Source organism: Thermobia domestica, chromosome 6, assembly GCF_964235325.1.
Source record: "Thermobia domestica chromosome 6, izTheDome1.hap1.1, whole genome shotgun sequence".
Lineage (NCBI taxonomy): Eukaryota > Metazoa > Arthropoda > Insecta > Zygentoma > Lepismatidae > Thermobia > Thermobia domestica.
This window is the reverse complement of record NC_137459.1, coordinates 56955821-56976918: the sequence shown is the minus strand read 5'-3', so window position 1 is coordinate 56976918 and position 21098 is coordinate 56955821. Positions and strand designations below refer to the sequence as shown.

General features: G+C 37.1%; 1 protein-coding gene across 1 annotated transcript in view; it reads left to right on the top strand.

The window, feature by feature from the left end:
- Positions 1–21098, top strand: part of LOC145688015 (uncharacterized) — a 79380-nt gene that overhangs the window by 29915 nt on the left and 28367 nt on the right. The window contains exons 8-13 of the mRNA XM_081761684.1: positions 3779–4065; positions 7589–7736; positions 12978–13196; positions 15845–16117; positions 17742–18095; positions 20700–20921. Of these exons, the coding sequence (XP_081617810.1) occupies positions 3779–4065; positions 7589–7736; positions 12978–13196; positions 15845–16117; positions 17742–18095; positions 20700–20921 (1503 nt within the window). The remainder of the gene's footprint in view (positions 1–3778; positions 4066–7588; positions 7737–12977; positions 13197–15844; positions 16118–17741; positions 18096–20699; positions 20922–21098) is intronic.

The following is a 21098-nucleotide window of genomic DNA, read 5'->3' as shown; positions in this document are numbered from 1 at the left end:
GAGCGGTTTCATTGTTTTATTGTATTTTGGTGTTATATTAGTTGTATTTAGTACACTAATTTGAAATAAAAGTGGCTCAGTTATAGAGCGCTTACCATTGGTGAGTGGAGACCCTGGTTCGATCCCCGGCCAAGTAAGTTTGTGGTGGACGGCATCGTGTCCGTGGGTTTTTTCTGCGTACTCCCGTTTCCTCCCGCAATATCGTTTCACCAATTATTCCGTTATCATTCGCATGACTTAAATCATTCGTCTCCCTTAGTCTAAAGGCATAAACATGGGACATTAAACTGAAAGCTGAAATAAAAATATTTGTATCACATCCATTTGTTGTTCGAGTTCAGCTGGAATACTTCTGCTTTATCCCAAATCTGTTGGGGCAACTTACACAACAAATTTGTGAATTTCACATGAATTGTTTATTGATTAAGTTGTTTGTGAAGAAAAATTAACTTAGAAGCCTTTTCAATGCCCAAGCAATTCCTTACCTTAGATTAATGAAAATTGCAAGAAGGCATTCTTTTAAAAGTTCCGCAGATAAAGCGCGGGAACATTCAGGAGTTGTGTTATTCATTTTGTTGCACTGTGAAGCGTAAGTTCTTGGTTTTTTTTTTTTTTTCATGGGATGATCACAGATATCATCCATTGATATATATATATATATATATATATATATATATATATATATATATATATATATATATATATAGGATGTCCCAAAAGTAATGGCCAAAAATGAAACCATAGATCCCTGACGTGAAAACAAGTAAAAAAATAGTTTATATGACATATTGGCCGGAAGTGGACAGGGGCGGAGCTAGACAGCTCCGAAAGTAGGGGAGAAAGGACCTTCACACCTGCCTACCGGAATAATGATAGGAAATGGGAGGGGGTTCAGAAATACATAAAAATTATGTCTGCTTGACCTGTTAAACGCATATTACATAACTGCGCCAGAGATTCTCTATTCGTAACGTAGGGTTTGACGGAATGCCTGTATGGCAGGGGTAATGAAACGGTCCATTAAAAATGGAAATCATATAGAAGGAACTTGTCCATGACATGATTGCACGCACATCTACAATGGAAATCAAAGCAAAGACCACTGAACGTGGTTGCATATTTTCTGGGGGGAAAACGAAAACGGTATACTAGATAGAAACTTGCAGAAACGGGGTAGAAATAACAACAAATATTGTTGTACATTACAACTAGTCGTGTAATGTAATGAAATAACAGGGAGAATACACGACTTACTGTACTTGTAACGTTGTATCTAACACAGAGTAGCATTAAAATCTACTGGTTCATACGTTCTAACAACCTGCACATCGTTCGCAGCAATGAGTTTCGAATGCGCTCCGTCACTCACATTATGCTGCGTAACTTTTCACACGCATCTTTGATGCGGTTTTGTAAGTCGGTAATTGTGTCAATAGGGGATCTGTAAACAACGTTTTTGAGGTGTCCCCAGACACAAAAAAATTCTTAGGATTCAAATCTAGTGATCTGGAAGGCCAAGCTACAGGGCCACTGTGGCCTATCCATCGTTGGCCGTAGCGACGCGTAAGATAACATCTGACAGGTACAGCAAAGTGAGCTGGTACATCATGCATAAACCACGTAGTTTTCCGCTGTTGAAGAGAAATGTTTTCGAGAAGACACGGCAGATCATACTAAAGGAATTAAAGGTATCCCGACCCATTGATGTGTCTTGGAAGCATACATGGTCGCACTAGGTTATCTCCTATTTTCCTCAGTCATACGTTCAATGAGAATTGTTGCTAGTGTCACGATTCATGCACAGGGGAAGCAAGGGGATTTTCGTTGAACAAAGTGTATATTGTTGAAATTTACAATACCGTCTCGGGTGAACCCTTGTTCATCTGTAAATAAAATATTCATCATGAACTGTGTACGCACTGCAAAGTTAGTTTCTCATCCATTCATAAAAGGCAACTCCTGGGACGAAATCCGCTGCACTAAGTCCTTGTTCACTTTGAAGGTGATATGGGTATAACAAAATTACAATGTATAATGCGCCATACACTACTTTTGGATACGGCATGTTTCTGTAGCGCTATTCTCCTACACGAACTTCCCGATAACGTTTCCTACGCGTTGTAGCACACTTTCCTCTACGTCGCTTATTATGACGTTTGGCCTACCTGTTTGTTCTTCAAATCCAAAGCTTCCATGTTCTCGCTGTCGTTGATGGATCGTCGTGAACGTCCTACTCTCTGGATGTCTTCAGTTCGGGATAGCATCTTGGTACATACATGTTGCTTCCAGTATATTTCCATTTGCTCTTCCATAAAAGAAATGCATGTCTGCATATTCTTCGTTACTGTAACGGTGTGCAATTTTCCCCCTAAAACACAGAACACTCAACTACTACACAACAGGTTATTTCGACGTCCAATACTCTGCGAAATAATGTGTTTTACCTGAGCTTTTGTGGCAGCAAACTCAAAGTTGGAACAGACACACACTAACTACATAAAAGATACTCTATTGTACAGGTAAGGAGGGTAGTGCCATTTAAAGTTTTATTCTGCACGTTCGTTGAAGCGAAGTTGGGAGACGCAACGCTACTGGTGAGTGGGCCACCGGTATCGGTAGGCGTAGTCCAATACTATGTACGTAATTTTTTTAGTTCATTCAAGTGCTAATTTCAGTTCTAAGCAGAGCACACAAAAGCGGTATGCTTTGGAACCTGTAAAATATTTTGGAATTTACACATATATTGTGAAAGCTTTAATATTTTTGAAAGCTGTGTTACTTAATTTTATGCAGAATTAAAATGCCATGAGTTTATGCAGAAAACCAATAAGAATAAATTGGGATTTCATGAGACTAATATGTGAGAGTGGAGTAACGGAAACAAGTTTCATGTATGGCAAAATTTTCAGTTGTTTGTAAATCCTGTTCAGCTCAAAAATGGAAGTTCTGCTTCAGGGTATGTAACACTGAATCGTACTGATCAACAATCTCAAAATCAAAATTCTTGAGATTGTTATTAAAAAAAATCAGAAGGTTATAGCGCGAGAATTTGGACACACATTTGCAAACAGAGGATATTATTTGAATCAGAAAATTGTCATCTCTCAAATAAAACAATAAACAGCAAAATATGTTGAACTGTTTCAGAGATAAAGCTTTTCAATATTTTGCCGAAAATCAAACATTAAAAATGGTGCCCAAATCACCATCTTTGGTAGTCTGTATCTCGGGTCAGGATTCTTTTATGTAAAAAAAAAAAAAAAATCTATCTTTGTCCTATGTTTTAATCTGTCAAATTCAATAATACCTGAGGCTATTAAGGCAAGATGTGTTTCTTTGCCTGGGTGAAGTGATCTGCAGTATGTAAATGAATTTACACTTTGTAGCATAAAGAAGGCGCAGGTTCAACATGCTAGGAAGATAATTTTGCCACTGGATCATATTTTATACTAAATCAATGCGTTTATGATTATTATTCCCTATCTTACTTAGATCCTGCGTAAAATTATTCCCTTAGCTTTACCAAAACCCGTTTTCGTACTGGGTTTTTAACCAGTATTCTATGCACCTCTCCTAGATATTTTATGTCAACTACGTATTCCCTCCTATCTTTGACGTTTGGTCATCGTCTATATTGTATTATTGGACGTGGTGTAACTTGCTCCGATCACTTGCTTGTAGATTTAAATTTATTTACATATCAAAAGCTTTTGGTATGTGACTGTCAAATTTGTGACATTATTCCGTTGAGATTTCTGTCATTGAATTTATATTGTAGGTAGAGAAAGAAAGAAGCAGCTTACAGAAGTCTTTGGTGGATATGAAGGAAGTAGTGCAAAGGGAAGTGAAAGCTCGTGAAAAGTGTCAGTCTGAGTATCAGCTGAAAGTGGATGCAGTGACTAGTCAGTCAGCGGAGAAAGATGCTCAAATAAAGACTCTCTCGGAGAAATTGGAAGCGTTCCAGACACGTTTTGATGATTTAAGCAGAGAAAATAGTAACTTAAAAAACGACCTACAAGAAAAGCAACATCAGCTCGAAGATCACGAGAGGATCAAAACCAAGTTGTGAGTAGGAAATTATGTTACTAATTTTTTTTTTTTAATTTCTTTTTTAACCCAAACAGTGCACTAACAAAAAGATGTCTAAAAGGTATTCCGGAAGTGACTAGATACTCGTAAGACTCCAATGAAAAAATATAATTGCAGTTAAATACTGAAGAAATATTGTGTTAACACAAATATAATTCGTACTTGTTTCTACCTATTTTAATCCGACTTATGTTCCTAATGAGTTTACTGCGTTTTGTCCCATTTATGAGATTTACTCAAGTACACTGCTTTCCTAAATACATTTTTTATATTATGAATAGAAATATGCGAGTAGTGTTGCCATTATCAGTCATATTTAACTGTGAAACAATGATGCCAACAAACTTTATTATGTTATCGCAGTTTTAAAACAAAATTAATACAATTCAAGAAGTATTTGGGAACAGGTAATAGTAATTCTGGGAGGAAAGAGTGAAGTGATAAACAAAATTTGGGCAATATTAAATCTTGAATGATTTTGTGTATAATGGAGAAGTGAGATAATATGATAAATGATTACTCGTAATATTGTAAAATAGTTGCACTAGCACAGAATGAGTGATTAGTGGAACATTATAGCAATTGTGCGTGCAGTGCAGTTAGAGATGCAAAATAACCGTTTCTTTATGGGATGGAGGGTTTGTTGACATGAAAAGCCGGATTTTTTTTTTTAACAGATGTTTTCGCTTTTTTGGTTTCTTACTTAAGTGCCTTGTGTGTTTCTCTGAAGTGGACTGTAGAATTGAGAAAGCGCGTTTACAGTATTGAGCCCTATGTTCGGATTGGTTGGTTTTCCAGACTGCTTTGCAGTGGTTGTCAGTAAATTCAAACTATTCAACGCATGGTTGCCTAACCATCCTGGAGTTTATACATCTTGTTATATGTTCTGCTAGTTGCCTAAATTCAAACTGGCAAGCAAGAAAAATGTTCCACAAACCGACAAACAGATAAAATCTATTTTTGTTTTGGTATAAAATTGCACTTACATCTCGTTGTCCGTTTGAGAAACATTTTATCCTGAGCTTCAAATTTTCTATTAGAACCTAATATGAGTTGAGTTTACAGAATTAAAACCATAAACGGCTATTCAGCTGTTATGATAGTTTAATACGGTAGGTGGTAAAACTCCATTGTTCACAGAATTCGTTCTTTCTTTACTGCTGGGCACGGTGGCTCAATGGTAGAGCGCTTACCTCTGGTGCATGAGGTCCCTGCTTCGATCCCTGGTCAAGTAAGTTTGTGGAGTACAATATCGTGTCCGTTGGGTTTTCTCGGGGTATTTCCGTTTCCTTCCACATTCTCATTCCGCCAATTCTTCCATCGCCATTCACTTACTTTAGTCATCGTCTCACTTAGGCTAAAAGGGTGTAATCGTGGGCCGTTAAACTAATATATTTCGTTCTATTTCATTTTCTTTACTCTTATATCGTTTCAAAATGTTTGAAATAAGAAATTAGTAGATAGCGCTTTAAACTTATTTCCTCTCGAATTTTGACGACTTCAATAAATGTTATGGGGCCGCGGTGGCTCAGTAGTAGACCGTTCACCTCTTGTGCATGGGGTCCTTGGGTCGATCCCAGCTCGTGCCAAGTGAGCTTTTTGATGGACAAACGCCTTGTGTGTGGTTTTTCTCAGGGCTCTCCTGTTTCCTCCTACTTTCTTCATTCCACCATTTCGTTCGTTTTTCATCACCGTCTCCTTTAGCCCACACAGCATAACCGTGGGACGTAAAACTTGAAGATTTCATTACATTTTCATCTTTTCAATAAATGTTACATAAAACTATAAAGAAGTTTTAGTTTATTAATAAATTATAAATAATAATTTTGTTCCATGACACCTATTTCATTTTTAGAACAGCTGTAGCTAAGACTATTAAATTTTTTGCTAAGACACTTTTGTCGTTAAACGTTAAACAAATAGCTCTACAAACAAGTCGTTGGTACTGCAAAATGTATTGCGTCTATCTATTTACCCTTTTTCTTTTCCGTCAAATAATAATTTCTCTTTGAATCGTGAAATTTTTAGGACTTTTTTTCTTCTTCAGAATGCAGTAACTGAATGTTTTTTTGATGTTATAATGGAGGAAAGAAGATTAAACGTACTGTTATCTCTTGAGTAAAATTGAATTAAAAAAAAAAAGTCTAAATTTTCCAGACAAGAAAGCCGTAGAAAAGTTTTTTTTTTCATAAGGGGCCTTTTTTTTTGACTCCTTTCACCTCGAACCGCAATGTATCTGTAATATGCAACCGTGTAAAATGCAGTGGATAATGTATTTACTAGTATTGAAATGATGAATTTATTGCATTTTTATAAGAACAAGGAATGTCTTCGTACGTGGAGAGTCGGAACCTTTTCATTGTGACGACTGACACTTCAGTTCTGGTTCTAAATCTCGTATCCAGGTTTCATCAATTAAAACGATCCTTCGTAGAAACTGAACTCCTGCTCTTCGGTAATGTTGAAGCAATTCTTCTGTGATTCTTTTGTGACATGCTTTCTGCTCTTCACTTATGCGAAACCGATCTGGCAGCGATTTTTCTCATCTTTAACTTTTCAGTAATGATTCTGTAAACTGAAGTGACAGACATTCTGCCCTCATATGCAATTTCCTCAAATGTGTTTCGTCGATCTTCTCGCAAAATATCATTCACAATATTCTCAGAGATGTAGTCTGTTGCAGTTGATGGTCTTCCACTTCTTGGGTTATCCGCAGTACTTACATGATCTTCACGGTAACGAGCTGACCACCGTGATACAGTGCTACGATCCACTACACTATTTCCACAAACCTGTCTCAAAGCATTGTAAATTTCAGTTGTATTCTTTCCATGTAGAGTTTCAATTTTGATATAGTAACGCTGGTCACTATGTGTAATCCGACCTGAGTCGGGTTCACCTTCCATTTTAACACTGAATTTCTCACAACACAGTCACGCAAACCAGCAAACACAGACACAACGGTCAGGCCCAAACTCTGACTCACAACGTGACATAAAATTGAACTTGATTACACCACTCAAACGGTCGCGCATGCGCTGTGTGCAAGACTTTTGAAATGACCCTCGTGTGCTCTCCAACTTCCGGCAAACGTTCTCTGGGAATCATTACCAAAAACTTAAAGGAAAATTCTGAAAGCTTCAGAAGAATTGGATTATAGGAGTTACGAATGTTCAAAACATATAGGAACTTTACTTAAAACCTGTACTATTAAAAAGATAAATGACACTATAGCATGTGTGCATGTAGGTGTGAATATAGAATGATAATACTTAATTTAGAGGTTTTAAACTTTGGTAGCTTCGACGCATCTCGTGTATCCAAATTACTTTGAACTTAAAATTTTGATTTTTTCGCTCTTGATAATGCTGGATACTTCCCAGAGAAAATTTGGAACTTACCTTGTAAACATCCTACTAGAATTTGGAGGGCAGATTAGGTAAGCAATTGTTACGAAAATTTGATTTATGTTATTAATTTACTTTTTGCACTTAATAAGGTGTGAGAAACTGCGTGATCTAGAGAAAGTCGTAGAGAAAACGAGAGAGCAGCACCTAAGACTGGAACGGGAAAGGACTGAGTTGATGGCACAAATAGAAGCAGGAGAGGGAGCGAGTACAGCAATCCAACAATTAACTCAGGAAAACGTAAGTACGCATACATGTTTTGAGTTATTGAGAGTGAAAATCCAACTCGTAACCACAAATAATGAGATCACTGTGTTACCTGTTGTCAAATCTGAAAGTATTTTGATTTGCAATCTTTCGTCTTATAGTGATCGCAGTAGAGACGTAAAAATAAAATTATAGCTGGATTAGAGAGGAGAGCATTGGTATTAATATTTCCAATATAAAATGACTTCATTCAATATAAAATAAGGTAATCTATAATTGGAACTGCTAATAAATGAATAAATAAGTAAATAAATAGAAAAATAACTATTATACCCTTCTGTAAATAATGTACAAGATGTTTCAAAATGAATCAGGGGATTTTAGTTTTGTCAAATTTGTTTCCTGGGGCCGCGGTGGCTCAGTGGTAGAGCGTTCACCTCTGGTGCATGGGGTTCTTGGTTTGATCCCAGCTCGCCTGAAGTGAGCATGGTGGACAAATACCATGCGCGTGGGTTCTCTCGGGGTTTTCCCGCTTCCTCCCGCTTTCTTCATTCCACCACTTCTATCATTTCTCATTATCACCGTCTCCTTCAGCCTAGCCGGCGTAAAACTTAAAGATTTCATTTTCATTTCAAAATATTTTATCTGTGAACTGTCAGTATTGATATATATATACACGATCGTCATCAAAGCGGTAATCGAATTGCTGCTATATTTACTTACTCCAACACGTTCGTTATCCATATATTTAAAATGCTTGTTTTTAGATTAAAATGTCCCCATGCAAATTACCGTAAAGCGCTAAATTATAAGATTTGCTGTGACCAATCCAACATCACATTTTCCTAACATACTGAGTTACTAGAAGAGTATGAGCGAGAGTGGAGACTTCTACCTGTAACCTCTATAAATTATGATTCCTCTTCCATTTAGTATATGTTAATATAATATGCAGCGGTAACCCATTTTCAAATCTAATGAATTGTTTGAAAGCAGTGTGTATTAAAATGTAAGAAAAGAAATAATTATAAGTGACTTGATTATTACTTAAAAAACGTTTTCACGAACTTGCCTTGGTGATAGAGTATTCCTGTGGTAAAAGAGGACCCTGCTCTGAGTTTATGCTTGACTAAATTTCGTTCTTTTTCTTCTCTTTCTCTCGCGGGAGAGTCAGGTTCGATTTCTGGCGGGAGCTCATGTGGCTCGGAACCCACGTTAAGCTGTAGGTCCACGTCTTATATAGCTTCACTGCTAAAAGGGACGCTAAACTGAAAAATCAAATGAAATCCTCTCTCGTTTTATTCAGTTAAGGAACAGGGCGGAACGCTTGATGCAAATACACTGATGACATTGACTTCTACCTCGTGAAGAAGAGATCTTTGTTAATAATATCTTCAGATTGTACGAGAAACTAGCTCTATGACTTAAGGAAGCCGAAGATTCATCGTCGCAGAAACAAGACTTTGCGGTTATATCCCAGTCTGTACCAGGTCAATTAACAGAAATTGGAGATTTCAACATTGGGGAACAGATCATCAACAAGGTGAGGCATGCGGACGACACGGTTGTCATAGGTAGAACCAGAAAGACTACAGCAGATGAACAAAACAGTTGACACTGGGAAACAGCATGGAATGAAACTCAACATCGAAAAGTCGAAAGTCATGAGAATATTTCGTGGAAACACGCCTTTAAGGATCAGAATAGAACAAAGAGACTTTAAAGAGCCGATCATTTCAAATATCTGGAAAGTATTTTAACGAGAGACGCTTACTACACCAAAGTAATCAGTTCAAGAATTTGCTGTAGCAAAAGAAGCATTCTACAGGAAGAAATGACTCCTAATTAGCAGGCTTAACATTGGACTAAGGAAGAAGCTGGCCAAGTGCTATATACGAGTATGGAGTATGGGATTATATGTTTCACAGACCTGAACATTGGGGAAGTTTAAGAAAAGATAGTTACAGAGCTTCGAAATATGGTGTTATAGAGAAAGATGGAGAATAAAAAGGTGAACAGAGAGAATAAGAAACGAAGATGTTTTAAAACGAGTAGGAGAGAAGAGGATGTTCTTATCCAGCATCCTTCGTAGAGAAGCCAACTGGATTGGACAGATCCTGCGGCCTTCATACCACCGTAGAGGGAGAGAAAGAAAACAAGGAGTAGGAAGAAGAACAGCACAGCTTATTAATGATTTTGAAGGGAAAAAAAGAAAGTATTGGGAGTTAAAGGAGAAAGCTGAATATTGATAAACGTGGGAGAAACATTTCTAGACTATAACCTAACAAGGGGAGAGGGATATTCTATTAGATCCAGGAATGCTTAATAATAATAATAATAATAATAATAAACGACGGACGTTCCGAAAGTAAGTTTCGTCTTTTGTTTTTCACATGGTAACTTTATTACCAAACACACCATACACCATGGCATCATAAATTATACATCTTGCACTATTTTCGATGTAGTCGCCACCGATTTTGAGACATTTGTCGCAGCGTGCAATAAGTTTGAAGAAACCACTCTGGTAAAACTCAGTGTCCTGCGATGCAAGAAATTGTCGCACAGCCTGCTCCACCTCATCATTGTTTTGGAGGTGACGTCCTGAGAGTGCGGCTTTCAATGCAAGCAACAGGTGAAAGTCCGATGGGGCAAGATCAGGGCTGTAGGCAGGGTGATCCAATCTCTCCCATCCGAAGCGACGAATCTGATCTTGTTTGAGCCTTACTTTGTGTGGTTTTACGTTGTCGTCCAAGAGCACAACACCTTTACTCAAGAGCCCTGGTTTCTTTCGTCGAATGGTGGACCTGAGTTTGATGAGGGTGTCGCATTGATGGTCCCATCATGGAGGAAATCGACGAGAAGCACGCCTTTCGCGTCTCTGAACACTGTGGCCATAACCTTTCCTGCAGAGGGTGACACTGAGTTCTTTCCTCACTGGTGAACTGTAAAATTTCCACGTCATTGAGGCGGCTTTCGTTTCTAGGGTAAAGTTGTGCACCCGTGTCTCATCGCCTGTGATGATTCTGAACAGGAACTCATTTCCCTCTCGCGCGTACCGCATCAAGTGATCGAGGCTGATTCCCATTTTTGCACTCTTCTGATCCGCGATCAGGTTTTTCGGCACCTATCTTGTAGACACTTTACGGTAACCTAACACATCATGGAGCATGTGATGAGTCTGAGCACAATCAATACGCAGTGTGGACATCACGTCTGACACCGTTATGCATCTGTCCGCTAACACCATGTCCTGTACTCTAGTAATGTTGTTTTCATTCATGGATGTGGAGGGACGCCCACTTCAACCTTCATCCTTCACACTGTGTTTCTTCACCGAACATGCTACACCAGCGACCAACCATTTGACGAGACATGATCTCTTGACCATACACAGTCTGTAGACGTTCATGGATGATAGACATACTAGTCCCACGTGCCCATTCACACTGGATAACAACACGCACTTCCATTGGCGACCACGTTGTCAGCACACGTCTGTCTGCCATCGTAATTTGTAATCTAATAACCTCGGGAACGCCGGTCTATGCTGCTACTCCCTCTTCTTCTCGTTCAAAACAAAGGACGAAACTTACTTTCGGAACGTCCCTCAATCCAGTGTGGATGTCGTTATCGGTCTGTGCTAAGATCGTGCTTTATATCGTCCTTCCGCTTGTTTCTTGGTCTATTCTAAGGCCTTTCTCCCTCTGACTTCACTAATGGTATTGTATACAACCCGCACGTATTCCCTTTAAAAAGAGACACTTACTCCGCCTATCTTAGACATCTCGATTTTTATTATCGTACGATACTGTTGTTGGTAGCTATTATGAATTTAGCGTTCTGTAACAGTAAATTACCCCGTGTTTCATTTTGTGCCAGATATTTTTCTCAATTTTATTTTCAAATGATGACAGTTTGTGATCCTCTTTGCACGTCAGCGATGAACTGTCACATTCATACAATACGATAAGTAGAATTATGCTATTATAGATTTTTTACTGTTGTTTTCGTAGATATTAGTAGCAACGATTAAATGTACACTGCTCCCAAGTTTCTAAATGTTATTCATGTCCTCTACATTATAATAATAATTGTTATTATTATTGTTTATAGTATCGGCTTGTTGTCATGTACTTTGAAAACGATAGTATTCACTTTGAAAACGATTTCCTTACATGCAATAATATACATATTGCATAATGCGTATATGTTATTCTGTGTCATGTACACTCACGTCCAAAATGATTGTCGCATATCTATAACTGTCTTCTTGTAAGAATATAATTTGATAATGATTGTGCAGGGTACTTTTAATACTGATACTATGTGTATAATCAGGAAATGTATATTTGTGGTAAATTTCATAGGAAACGAATTATAAATACGAAAATTAGAATGAGTAAAATAAAATGTTGCTAAATGGACAAGAAAATTTTATTTTCGTTGTATTGTTCTTATTTACTGCTCTTTTGACATGAAACTTTCCACATACATGTCTTTGCCGATTATACACATACTAACATTATAAGAAATACCGGGCGAATTCGTTATCAAATTATATTCCTACAACAACATATTTATATACATGCGACAATAATTTTGGACATGACTGTACATTTCCTGGGCTAGAAACCAACTCTTGGTGTAGAACATAAGAATAACTTAAACAATCTACTTTGTTCGTTTGTGGAAATTTACCTTCCCTTTTTAGTACCGAGGCTATATGAGACCTGTATCTACAGTTCAAGGTGAAGTCTAAACCACCGTAAAGCGTTCAAATTCCAATACTTTCCCACGGAAATTGAATCCGAGACGTGAATCAAAGGCGCGCGCACGCGCTAGCCGTTAGACCAGGAGAGGACGTCTTCTACCTTATATTGGTCTTGTTTTCTAATATGTAGGTTAATGTACGTGTTTTTTTTTTTTTTAATTAATATTTTCAATGATTTACTTCTCAACTTACGACTTACAAGAAAATATTAGTAAAAAATTTGAACTTATTTATGCAGTATCGTTGAAGAAGAATGGAATAGTTTCCCAAGTTTCGCACCTAACCTGTACAAAAAAGTGAAAGAGTGCTTTAAATTGCAAAATTAAGATAACGTAAGAAACGTATTATCAATTATATAATTCTACATGCTGGTTTAAATACAGACGTTTTGAAATTTAAGCAAAGATTGATATATTTTTAAATACAATTGGACAAAGAAATCTCATTTTCTCCTGTAGGTATTTCATAAACTAAGTTAGTATTATTTGACTAATTTGCAGGAAAAAGTTCATGAACAAATAAAACTTTCGAATGCCCAACAGCAGAAACTATCTAATATCATCGAAGACTTGCAGAAAGAACTACAGGACGCAAAGAATGAATCAAACTTGCTGATCTCAAAGACGAGGGAAATGGATGCACGTCTAGAAGAAACTAGAAATAGATTAAAATCGTCAGAAGAAAAGGTGCAACAATGTGAGGAAGAAATAAAAATTAAGGTGGGTAGGTTTCTGGTATGTATGAAAAACTCATCTGAATAATGTTCCTTTTTAAAGAATTTTAGCCGATGTTTCCAGTATGGCCGAGGGGTATTCTTTTTCAGGGCTAAGGCTTAAGAATATAATCTATTCTGTTATTCACATGTTTTAACAAACAGTGGTGTGAAAATATGTTAAAACTCTTTAATGTCATAATAGTTAGTGCACTAACTCTAAAAGACATGTGTTCTATATTTTTTTATTAACTTGTATTTTTTTTATTAACTTCAGCTTTCCATAGTGAGCTTTTTGGTGGACAAACACCGTGTGCGTAGATTATCTCGGGTTCTTCCGTTTCCTCCCATTTCATTCATTTCTCTTCATCACCGTCTCCTTTAGCCTAGCCGACATAATCGTGGAACGTAAAACTTAAATATCTCATTTCATTTTTTCTTCTTTCCATATGCCTTCCAACATCACGTAAGCTTACATCCTTTATGAGTATTATTGCCAGTATATACATATTTTAACTTTCAATTTGTGTTCCTGTATGTGTATTATAAAATACTAGCATATATTACCCGCTTCACTGGGTTGAAATATATAATTCAAATGCACATCTTTGTATGTCACCGTTCATCTCAGCTACCCCAAAAATGTGGATTCAGCAGTAATATAGGCCATTTTCGATGATTTTTAAATATTTCTTCCTCCCCCTCCCCCAAGTTGCGGGTTTTAATGTGGATTTAAACGGAAACGAATGTATCACTGTTCATCTAAGGGACCCAGAAAACTGTAAATTCGACACTGATAGTGGCCATTTTCGATCATTTATATACAGAGGGTTGATTAATTCATGAGTCAATTTCATTTGTTCACTGTGCAAAAGTGCTAGGAGGTAAAGCCGTGCAATTTGGTGTAACTTTAGGCGAAGGACATAAGTTTTGTTTCATCATACAACCATGCCACTTGTACTAAAGATTGAAGAGATATAGGGTCAAAGGTCAAATTTCGATTTTTTTCCTGATGGGATTGCAATGGTAAATTCTGAAAGAGCCTGGAAAAACGTAAATCGAAGTGTTAACAAAGAAAAAGCTGTATGGTATGATTCTATGTCACAAGCCGACCAAATATGCGTCAATCAAGTGGGCATGGTCAGAGGTCACTGTCAGATCAAGGTCACAGTTCACCTTGAGAACCCATTTAACATGATGAGGTACGGACATTGCGTTGTTTTCAGAGTATTCAAATGGGTTCTCAAGATGACCTGTGACCTTGATCTGACCGTGACCTCTGACCTTGACACTTGATTGACGCATATTTGGTCGGCTTGTGACATAGAATCATACCATACAGCTTTTTCTTTATCATCACTTCGATTTAGTTTTTTTCAGGCTCTTTCAGAATTTACCATTGCAGCCCCATAAGGAAAAAATCGAAATTTGACCTTTGACCCTATATCTCTTCAATCTTTAGTACAAGTGACATGCTTCTATGGCGAAACAAAACTTATGTCCTTCGTTTAAAGTTACACCAAATTGCACGGCTTTACCTCTTACCACTTTTGCACAGTGAATACATAAAATTGACACACGAATTAATCAAGCCTCTGTATATATGGCCACTATCAGTGTCGAATTTATAGTTTTCTGGGTCCCTTAGATGAACAGTGATACATTCGTTTCCGTTTAAATCCACACATATATATATCTTATATCATATATATGCACATATATCTTTCTCGCCCTCTCCCAAGTGGAGGGGCTGATTTTGAATTTAAACCGGATCGGAAATGTCATTGTTCATCTGAGTGATCCCAAAAACTATGGATTAGACACTAATATTGGTCATTTTCGATCATTGTTATATATAGCTTCCCCTCCTCCGTGCTGCGGCACATGGCATCAGAATTGTCACTGTTAATCTCAGCTACTTCTAAAACTATGGATTCGATACTAATATTAGTCATTTTCGATCATTTTGAAATGTTTATTCCCTTCCCTTCCCCAATTATCAGGGCTGAACTTGGATTGAAACAGCATCAGAAGTGTCACTGTTTCTCTCATCGACCCCGAAAACTATGGATTAAACACTAATATCGGTCATTTTTGATCATTTTTAAATTTATCTCCCCCTCCCCAACGTTGCGTTGTCAAAGTGAATAGCCTAAAGTAATCCTTGCCCCTAAACTCGTGTATGTTGAAATTTTGATTGAGATCGGTCGGGTGGTTCAAGAGTGATGAAGTCACAAAGGTAGTCATTTTTATTTTTATTTTTTTTACATATATATATCCCCCTCCCCCACCCATAGATTCGCTCGTCAAAGTGAAACGATAAAAACACCCAAGGCCCGTCTCTCATATATGTTGAAAATTTTATCGAGATTGGTTGGGTGGTTCAAAATTATTAGGTTTTATTAGTTTTTACTTATACGTGATAGATTGATTGCATGACCAACGTAATTGGGAGAACAGTTAAAACAAGAGTCTATGATAGCTGTTGGAAAATGTCAACACTTCTCTGCGTCTTCCTTCGCGGAGATTAAAATTCACAGAGTATTTATTTCGTGTAATACCATAAATTTGCTGTTACTTTTTGAAACTCTCCTGTATAATTTATCTAACATATTGTAATGAATTATTTGTATTCATTTCTTTACATATGCTTAGAATCAGAAGATAAAAGATATGGAATCCTGTCTTGAGTTAAGTTCTTCCCAGAATAATGAATTAACGACGAACCTTAATTTGGCACGCGTCTCTCTGGTCGAGAAAACAGAAGAGGCTAAGGCTGTGAAGGAAAAGCTGAATATGGCCGAACTGGAAATCTCTCAGCGGATTACCGAAACAGAGAAATTGAATAAACAAATAACATCAGAAATAAAGGCACGAGAGATGTTGAGTGAAGAGAAGGCTAAACTTGAATCGGAATTACAGGCACAGGTATGAAGAAATACATATGTATGTATGTTGGTATTTGTTTGTGCTCTGCCTAGGTATGGGTTCTATCCTTGTTTAGTATAGCAACGAGGAGCCAGTTGGCCAGTAGAGCATGGGTAGGATCACCAGTTTCTTGTAGTATGTATCACAAAAATTTAAGCTTTTAATATAATACAAATTCTATTCATGCAGATGGCATCTGAATGTTCCTCCCCTTATCAAGAGAGATCTTTATTCTTCCATAGCTCTCTTGTGGCTATATGATTAGTGTACGCATCTTCAGGGCGGGAAGCACGTGTTCGATTCTCGGCGGAGCTCATGTGGTTTAGATCACAGGTTAAGTTGTACGTCCACGTCTCTTATAGGCTCTCTGCTGAAAGGGACGCTAAACTCTGATCTGAACAAATTAATCTCTTTTCGATTGGATTTCCTGTTAAAATTTTAAAAGCGTTACTAGTTTTTTCCATTCTGACTACACGAGTTCTGAGCCTCCTAGACTTAATGACTCTAGCAATGTTTGATAAACGGTATAATTATGCAGTACCTCGTTATGAAGTTTGTGCTGTACCCTGTTCTCGTTTTTGTTGGGTCCGAATATTCACCTTAGGATTTTGCCAAATTTAGTCTGCATTCTTCGCTCAAAGTTCCATGTGGCCTACAACCGCTGTCGAGGGGAAGCTCCTCACTTAGTCGACTTTGGCACGTACAGTACGTGATGTGGTCAGTACTATGCTTCCACTGACCTTATCCCCCCCCCCCCCCAAATATTCATTTTCACAGTGACCGGGCATCTACCATTGAGCCGCATTAAAACAAAGGTAGAATGAAAAATAAAATCCTATCTCCAGCATTGATCGGTGTCGATCCGTCCTTTTGGCAGGTAGAAATGCTCTGTTTTTCTCCGACAGTTGTGTCCTGTAATCTAATAAGAGACCAGATTCTCATTGAAATCGATTTCAAGAGTACACGCTTTAAAGGTGAATACGCTAACAACTTAATCACCGGAAAACTCAGTACTTAATACTAATGTTAGTTACCCGCTTCGCTGGGTTAAAATAAGAAAATAATATCTTCCGTTAGTCATATTTTACAATTACTGTGAAGTGCTCTCTGATAGACTGTTTTTTGTCTTGCATTCTTCAACCAGAACATATACATTTTCGGAATCTCCAACTCGAGACATTGCCACATAAAGTTACCCGTGTGAGAATCAAGAGGTTCTGTCTCCCTCTCCCACGTTGCGGGACTGAATTTGGATTTAAATGGCATCGGAAGTGTCACTGTTCATCTCAGCGACCCCAAAAACTATGGTTTCGACACTACTATCGGTCGTTTTCGATCATTTTTAAATATCTTTCCTTTCACCTCCCCTAAGTTGCACGTCAAAGTGAAACGATAAAAACTATCCCAGGTACGAACCTCATCTGTATTGAAAATCTGGTCGAGATCGGTCTGGTGGTTCAAGAGTTATTAAGTCATAAACATATTCACTTCTATTTTTATTTATATAGAGTAAAGAAAAAATGGGGAAATTGATTTGATTTTCTGTTGAAGAACAATGAGGTTTTAAAAATAGAAAGTAGTCAATGAAACAACTGAAGATATTTTATTTTTATTTTTTCTGTAGGTTTCCTTGTTAGAAAAACTGAAACTAGAGAAAGAGTCGCTACAGAAAGATATATTGGATATGGAAACCCGCTTGAAACAAGAACTCTCAATAAAAGATTCTTTGTGTAGCTCCTTACAGGCAAAGATCGAAGAGACCGAGAATTTGCTTAGTAGTAGTGTAAAAGAAAGAGAAGAATTGACTCTACAAATAAAAAACACTCAAGAAAAGCTGAATGAAATGGGATCTACAGTAGAACGTTTAAAGTCAGACATTAATGAGTTACAAGAAAAAATGCAAGAGAAAGAACTACTAATAACACAAACAAACAGTGAAAAAGAGCAACTTTGTACTGAACTTCAGCGTTTACGAACGGTGAGTACCTTATTTAATGAAATTCGGATTAGAAGTTTAATCTATTACAAATTATGTAGTCCAATATAAAGAATCATGATGGCTGATTTTTTCTAGAAGTGTGCTATAGAAGGCACTGCACCACGAGAAAAGATTACCAGAGGCGTGAAACAAGGTAAGAGTAGAATATTAAAAAAAAAAAAAAAGTTCTTCTCGCTGAAATATTTGTAACGTGTGATAAGTTTACCACGCAAGCCGACATTTATCATATGTTCAAGATATAGAAAACAAGTGAGATACGGACATAACATGTGACAGGGAAAAAGGATACAGTTTACAGTAGATCTGTCTTCATCTTTAAGACAAATATGAACTCTCTTAACCCTATTAGGTGCACTTTTCTTACAAGTATGCAGTTGATAGGCAATCTCTGACAATTATCCGCTTCAAATCTTACGTACGTGAATTATGTTGGTATATACAATATTGATATTCACTCAGAGGGTAAATACCGGTAAGGGTAAATCAGGTGATCTGGGTAAAAGGGTGGAGGATGCACAAAGCTTTTTGAAGTCAGGCGCTCATCAAACACTCCTTTAAGAAACTGTTTTGCATCATGGAACATGTAACACGTTGCTCTATCTGGTTGCAGTTAACAATAATGCTCGCTTACTTCAAGCGAAGCAAGAAATTACATAATTACGTCCTGGTACAGGTAGATGTTAAGGGTTTTGTCAAAAAATATGGGCTCTACTGTTCATTATGATGGTGCATACTGCACCTCTATTTTCAACGAGTGTAACGGCGTTTGGTGTAGCACATAAGAAATTTCTGTCGACTAATATATGTTGTTTCTAGTGTTAACATGTCCATTACAGTGAAAAAACTTATCACTGAACAACACTTTATCCTAGAGGTCTATTCCGTGATATATCTGGAATGTAGTCAGCTATCTACAATAAGAAATTCATTTGAAAATGTCTGATTCATTTTGAGTAGTTCTCATACACAGTGAATACGGTGTGCAAGCAGATTTTTTTTCTTTTGTCTTGTGTGCACTCCCTCACGATATCTGCTGGGTCCCGAATTTACGCAAACTCGTAGTTGGAGAATAATATAATGCTTGCCCGTAGCTTCTCTAATTTTCTATCTGTTAATACATGGAAGCTCGTAGTGTTCTGTCACCAACACACGAGCCGGTCGTTCGAAAATACCTGATTACTCTCATAATTATTGATGTATTGTGCATGACACTTTCGAGGAAATTACCTTTGCATGTATGTATATGAAAATTTGACTTCCATTGTGCCGTAGAAAATGGTATGTTGTAATGTTATGAAGAAATTTCTAGAAAACACAGCATTCTGAATGCTGAGGCCAAGTTCAGACACATACCTCCGAGCGAATCGACACGAACAGCGCAGCACAGCTTGTCTGACTCTTTCCATACTTTTGAGGGTACGTGTTGTTCGTGTAGCCCCTGAAAGTTTTTTGTTGATTAGTGTATCTCGTGTACGAAGTGCTTTAATGCAGCGTAGGATAACGTTTACGAATGGAAAGCTTGATCTCTGTGGATATTGAAATGGTTGCAAAACTCACGCTGAACTGCCGTAATAGACTCGTTACTCTTCACGAAACTGTCATAAGCAAAAAACACGGTGTTCTGTCTTCCATGACTCCGTAGCTTAGTCTGAAAAGAAAAGAAATTAAATAAAATAACAGACTAAAACTTCGCGAACCTAATGACACCTTCCGCACTCCGTCACTCTAACTAGTAAAGTTTTAGCCATTTCAGAAACATCCATCCTCTCTGTAAAGCTGCAAATTTCAGATGCGTTGGTTCATACTTCTGAAGATTTTCCATTTATGATTTGCGAAATTAGATTACTTTACGTCATATTCAGTTTTAAATCTTTACCAGTATTGTATTTAACGCTAAGTAACAACTTTAGTGTTCTGTTGAAATTTTTAAGTGATAATAGTAACCGTTTCCTTCGTGATCTAGTATTCTTAATGCAAGTGCATGTTTGATTATGTGCTTGAAGTTGTGTCTTTAGAACATTGTCATGTTACAAATTTATTAGAGGCACCTAAAACTGTTGTTTACTTTTTAAACTGAATAATCCTTAACGCAAGTCGGACCATAAATAATTATTCTTCAGTTAAAGGAATAATAAAAGGTATACAATTTTTCATTAATCTGGCATTTTCATCATCTTAGTTGAAACAACTACGCAGTGGGACGAATTAAGCAGCTTTACTTTTTCATTTGCACTGAAGAAGTCAACAGTAGATTGACGAAGCCGTTTATAACTTTCTACAAATTTTCTGGACGCTTACAAATAAGTTTTACACTATATAACTGAGAGTTTTTTTTTTATTTTTAAAAAAAGACCTTACATTGATTTTCTTATGTTGATTTTTATTTACATGTAAAAAGCCGTAAAAAGAAAATGCATGAAATTATATACACAGTAAAACTTGTTAAGTTGGACACTTTTTAAATTAGTTACATAAAGAAGACTAGTTTAGACAGGTTTTATTGTACTTATATTTTTGTGAATGCCAGAATGTATATGTACGGACTGGATGTGTGGTTACATTGAGCTTTTCAACACCTTGTAGGAAGCATCAGAGTTGGAATCAGAGAAACAAAAGCTAGAAGAGAGTCTTCATACAACACAAGAGGAAATACAAGTGCTGGGCGTTCAGCGAACGTCCTTAGAAACTGAAGTATTTAAGTTACAAAGTCGCCAAGCTGAGCTCGAAGCAGAAAAGAAGTTGATCGAACAGTATTTAAGTGAAGAAAAGGAAGCAAGAAAGGAAGAAGTGTCTAGCAGAAGTAAGGTATGATTTTTTTCTAAATTTTTCTCAAGATTATAAGTGTTCAGAATTTACTTACACTGTTCGAAATCGCCAATGCGCTAGAATACTTGATGTTAAAGTTTTTTTTTCAGTATTCAAAGATAATGTTCGGATATGAACTTCATTTTTCAGCATCAAAACTATATGAAATGTGGATTT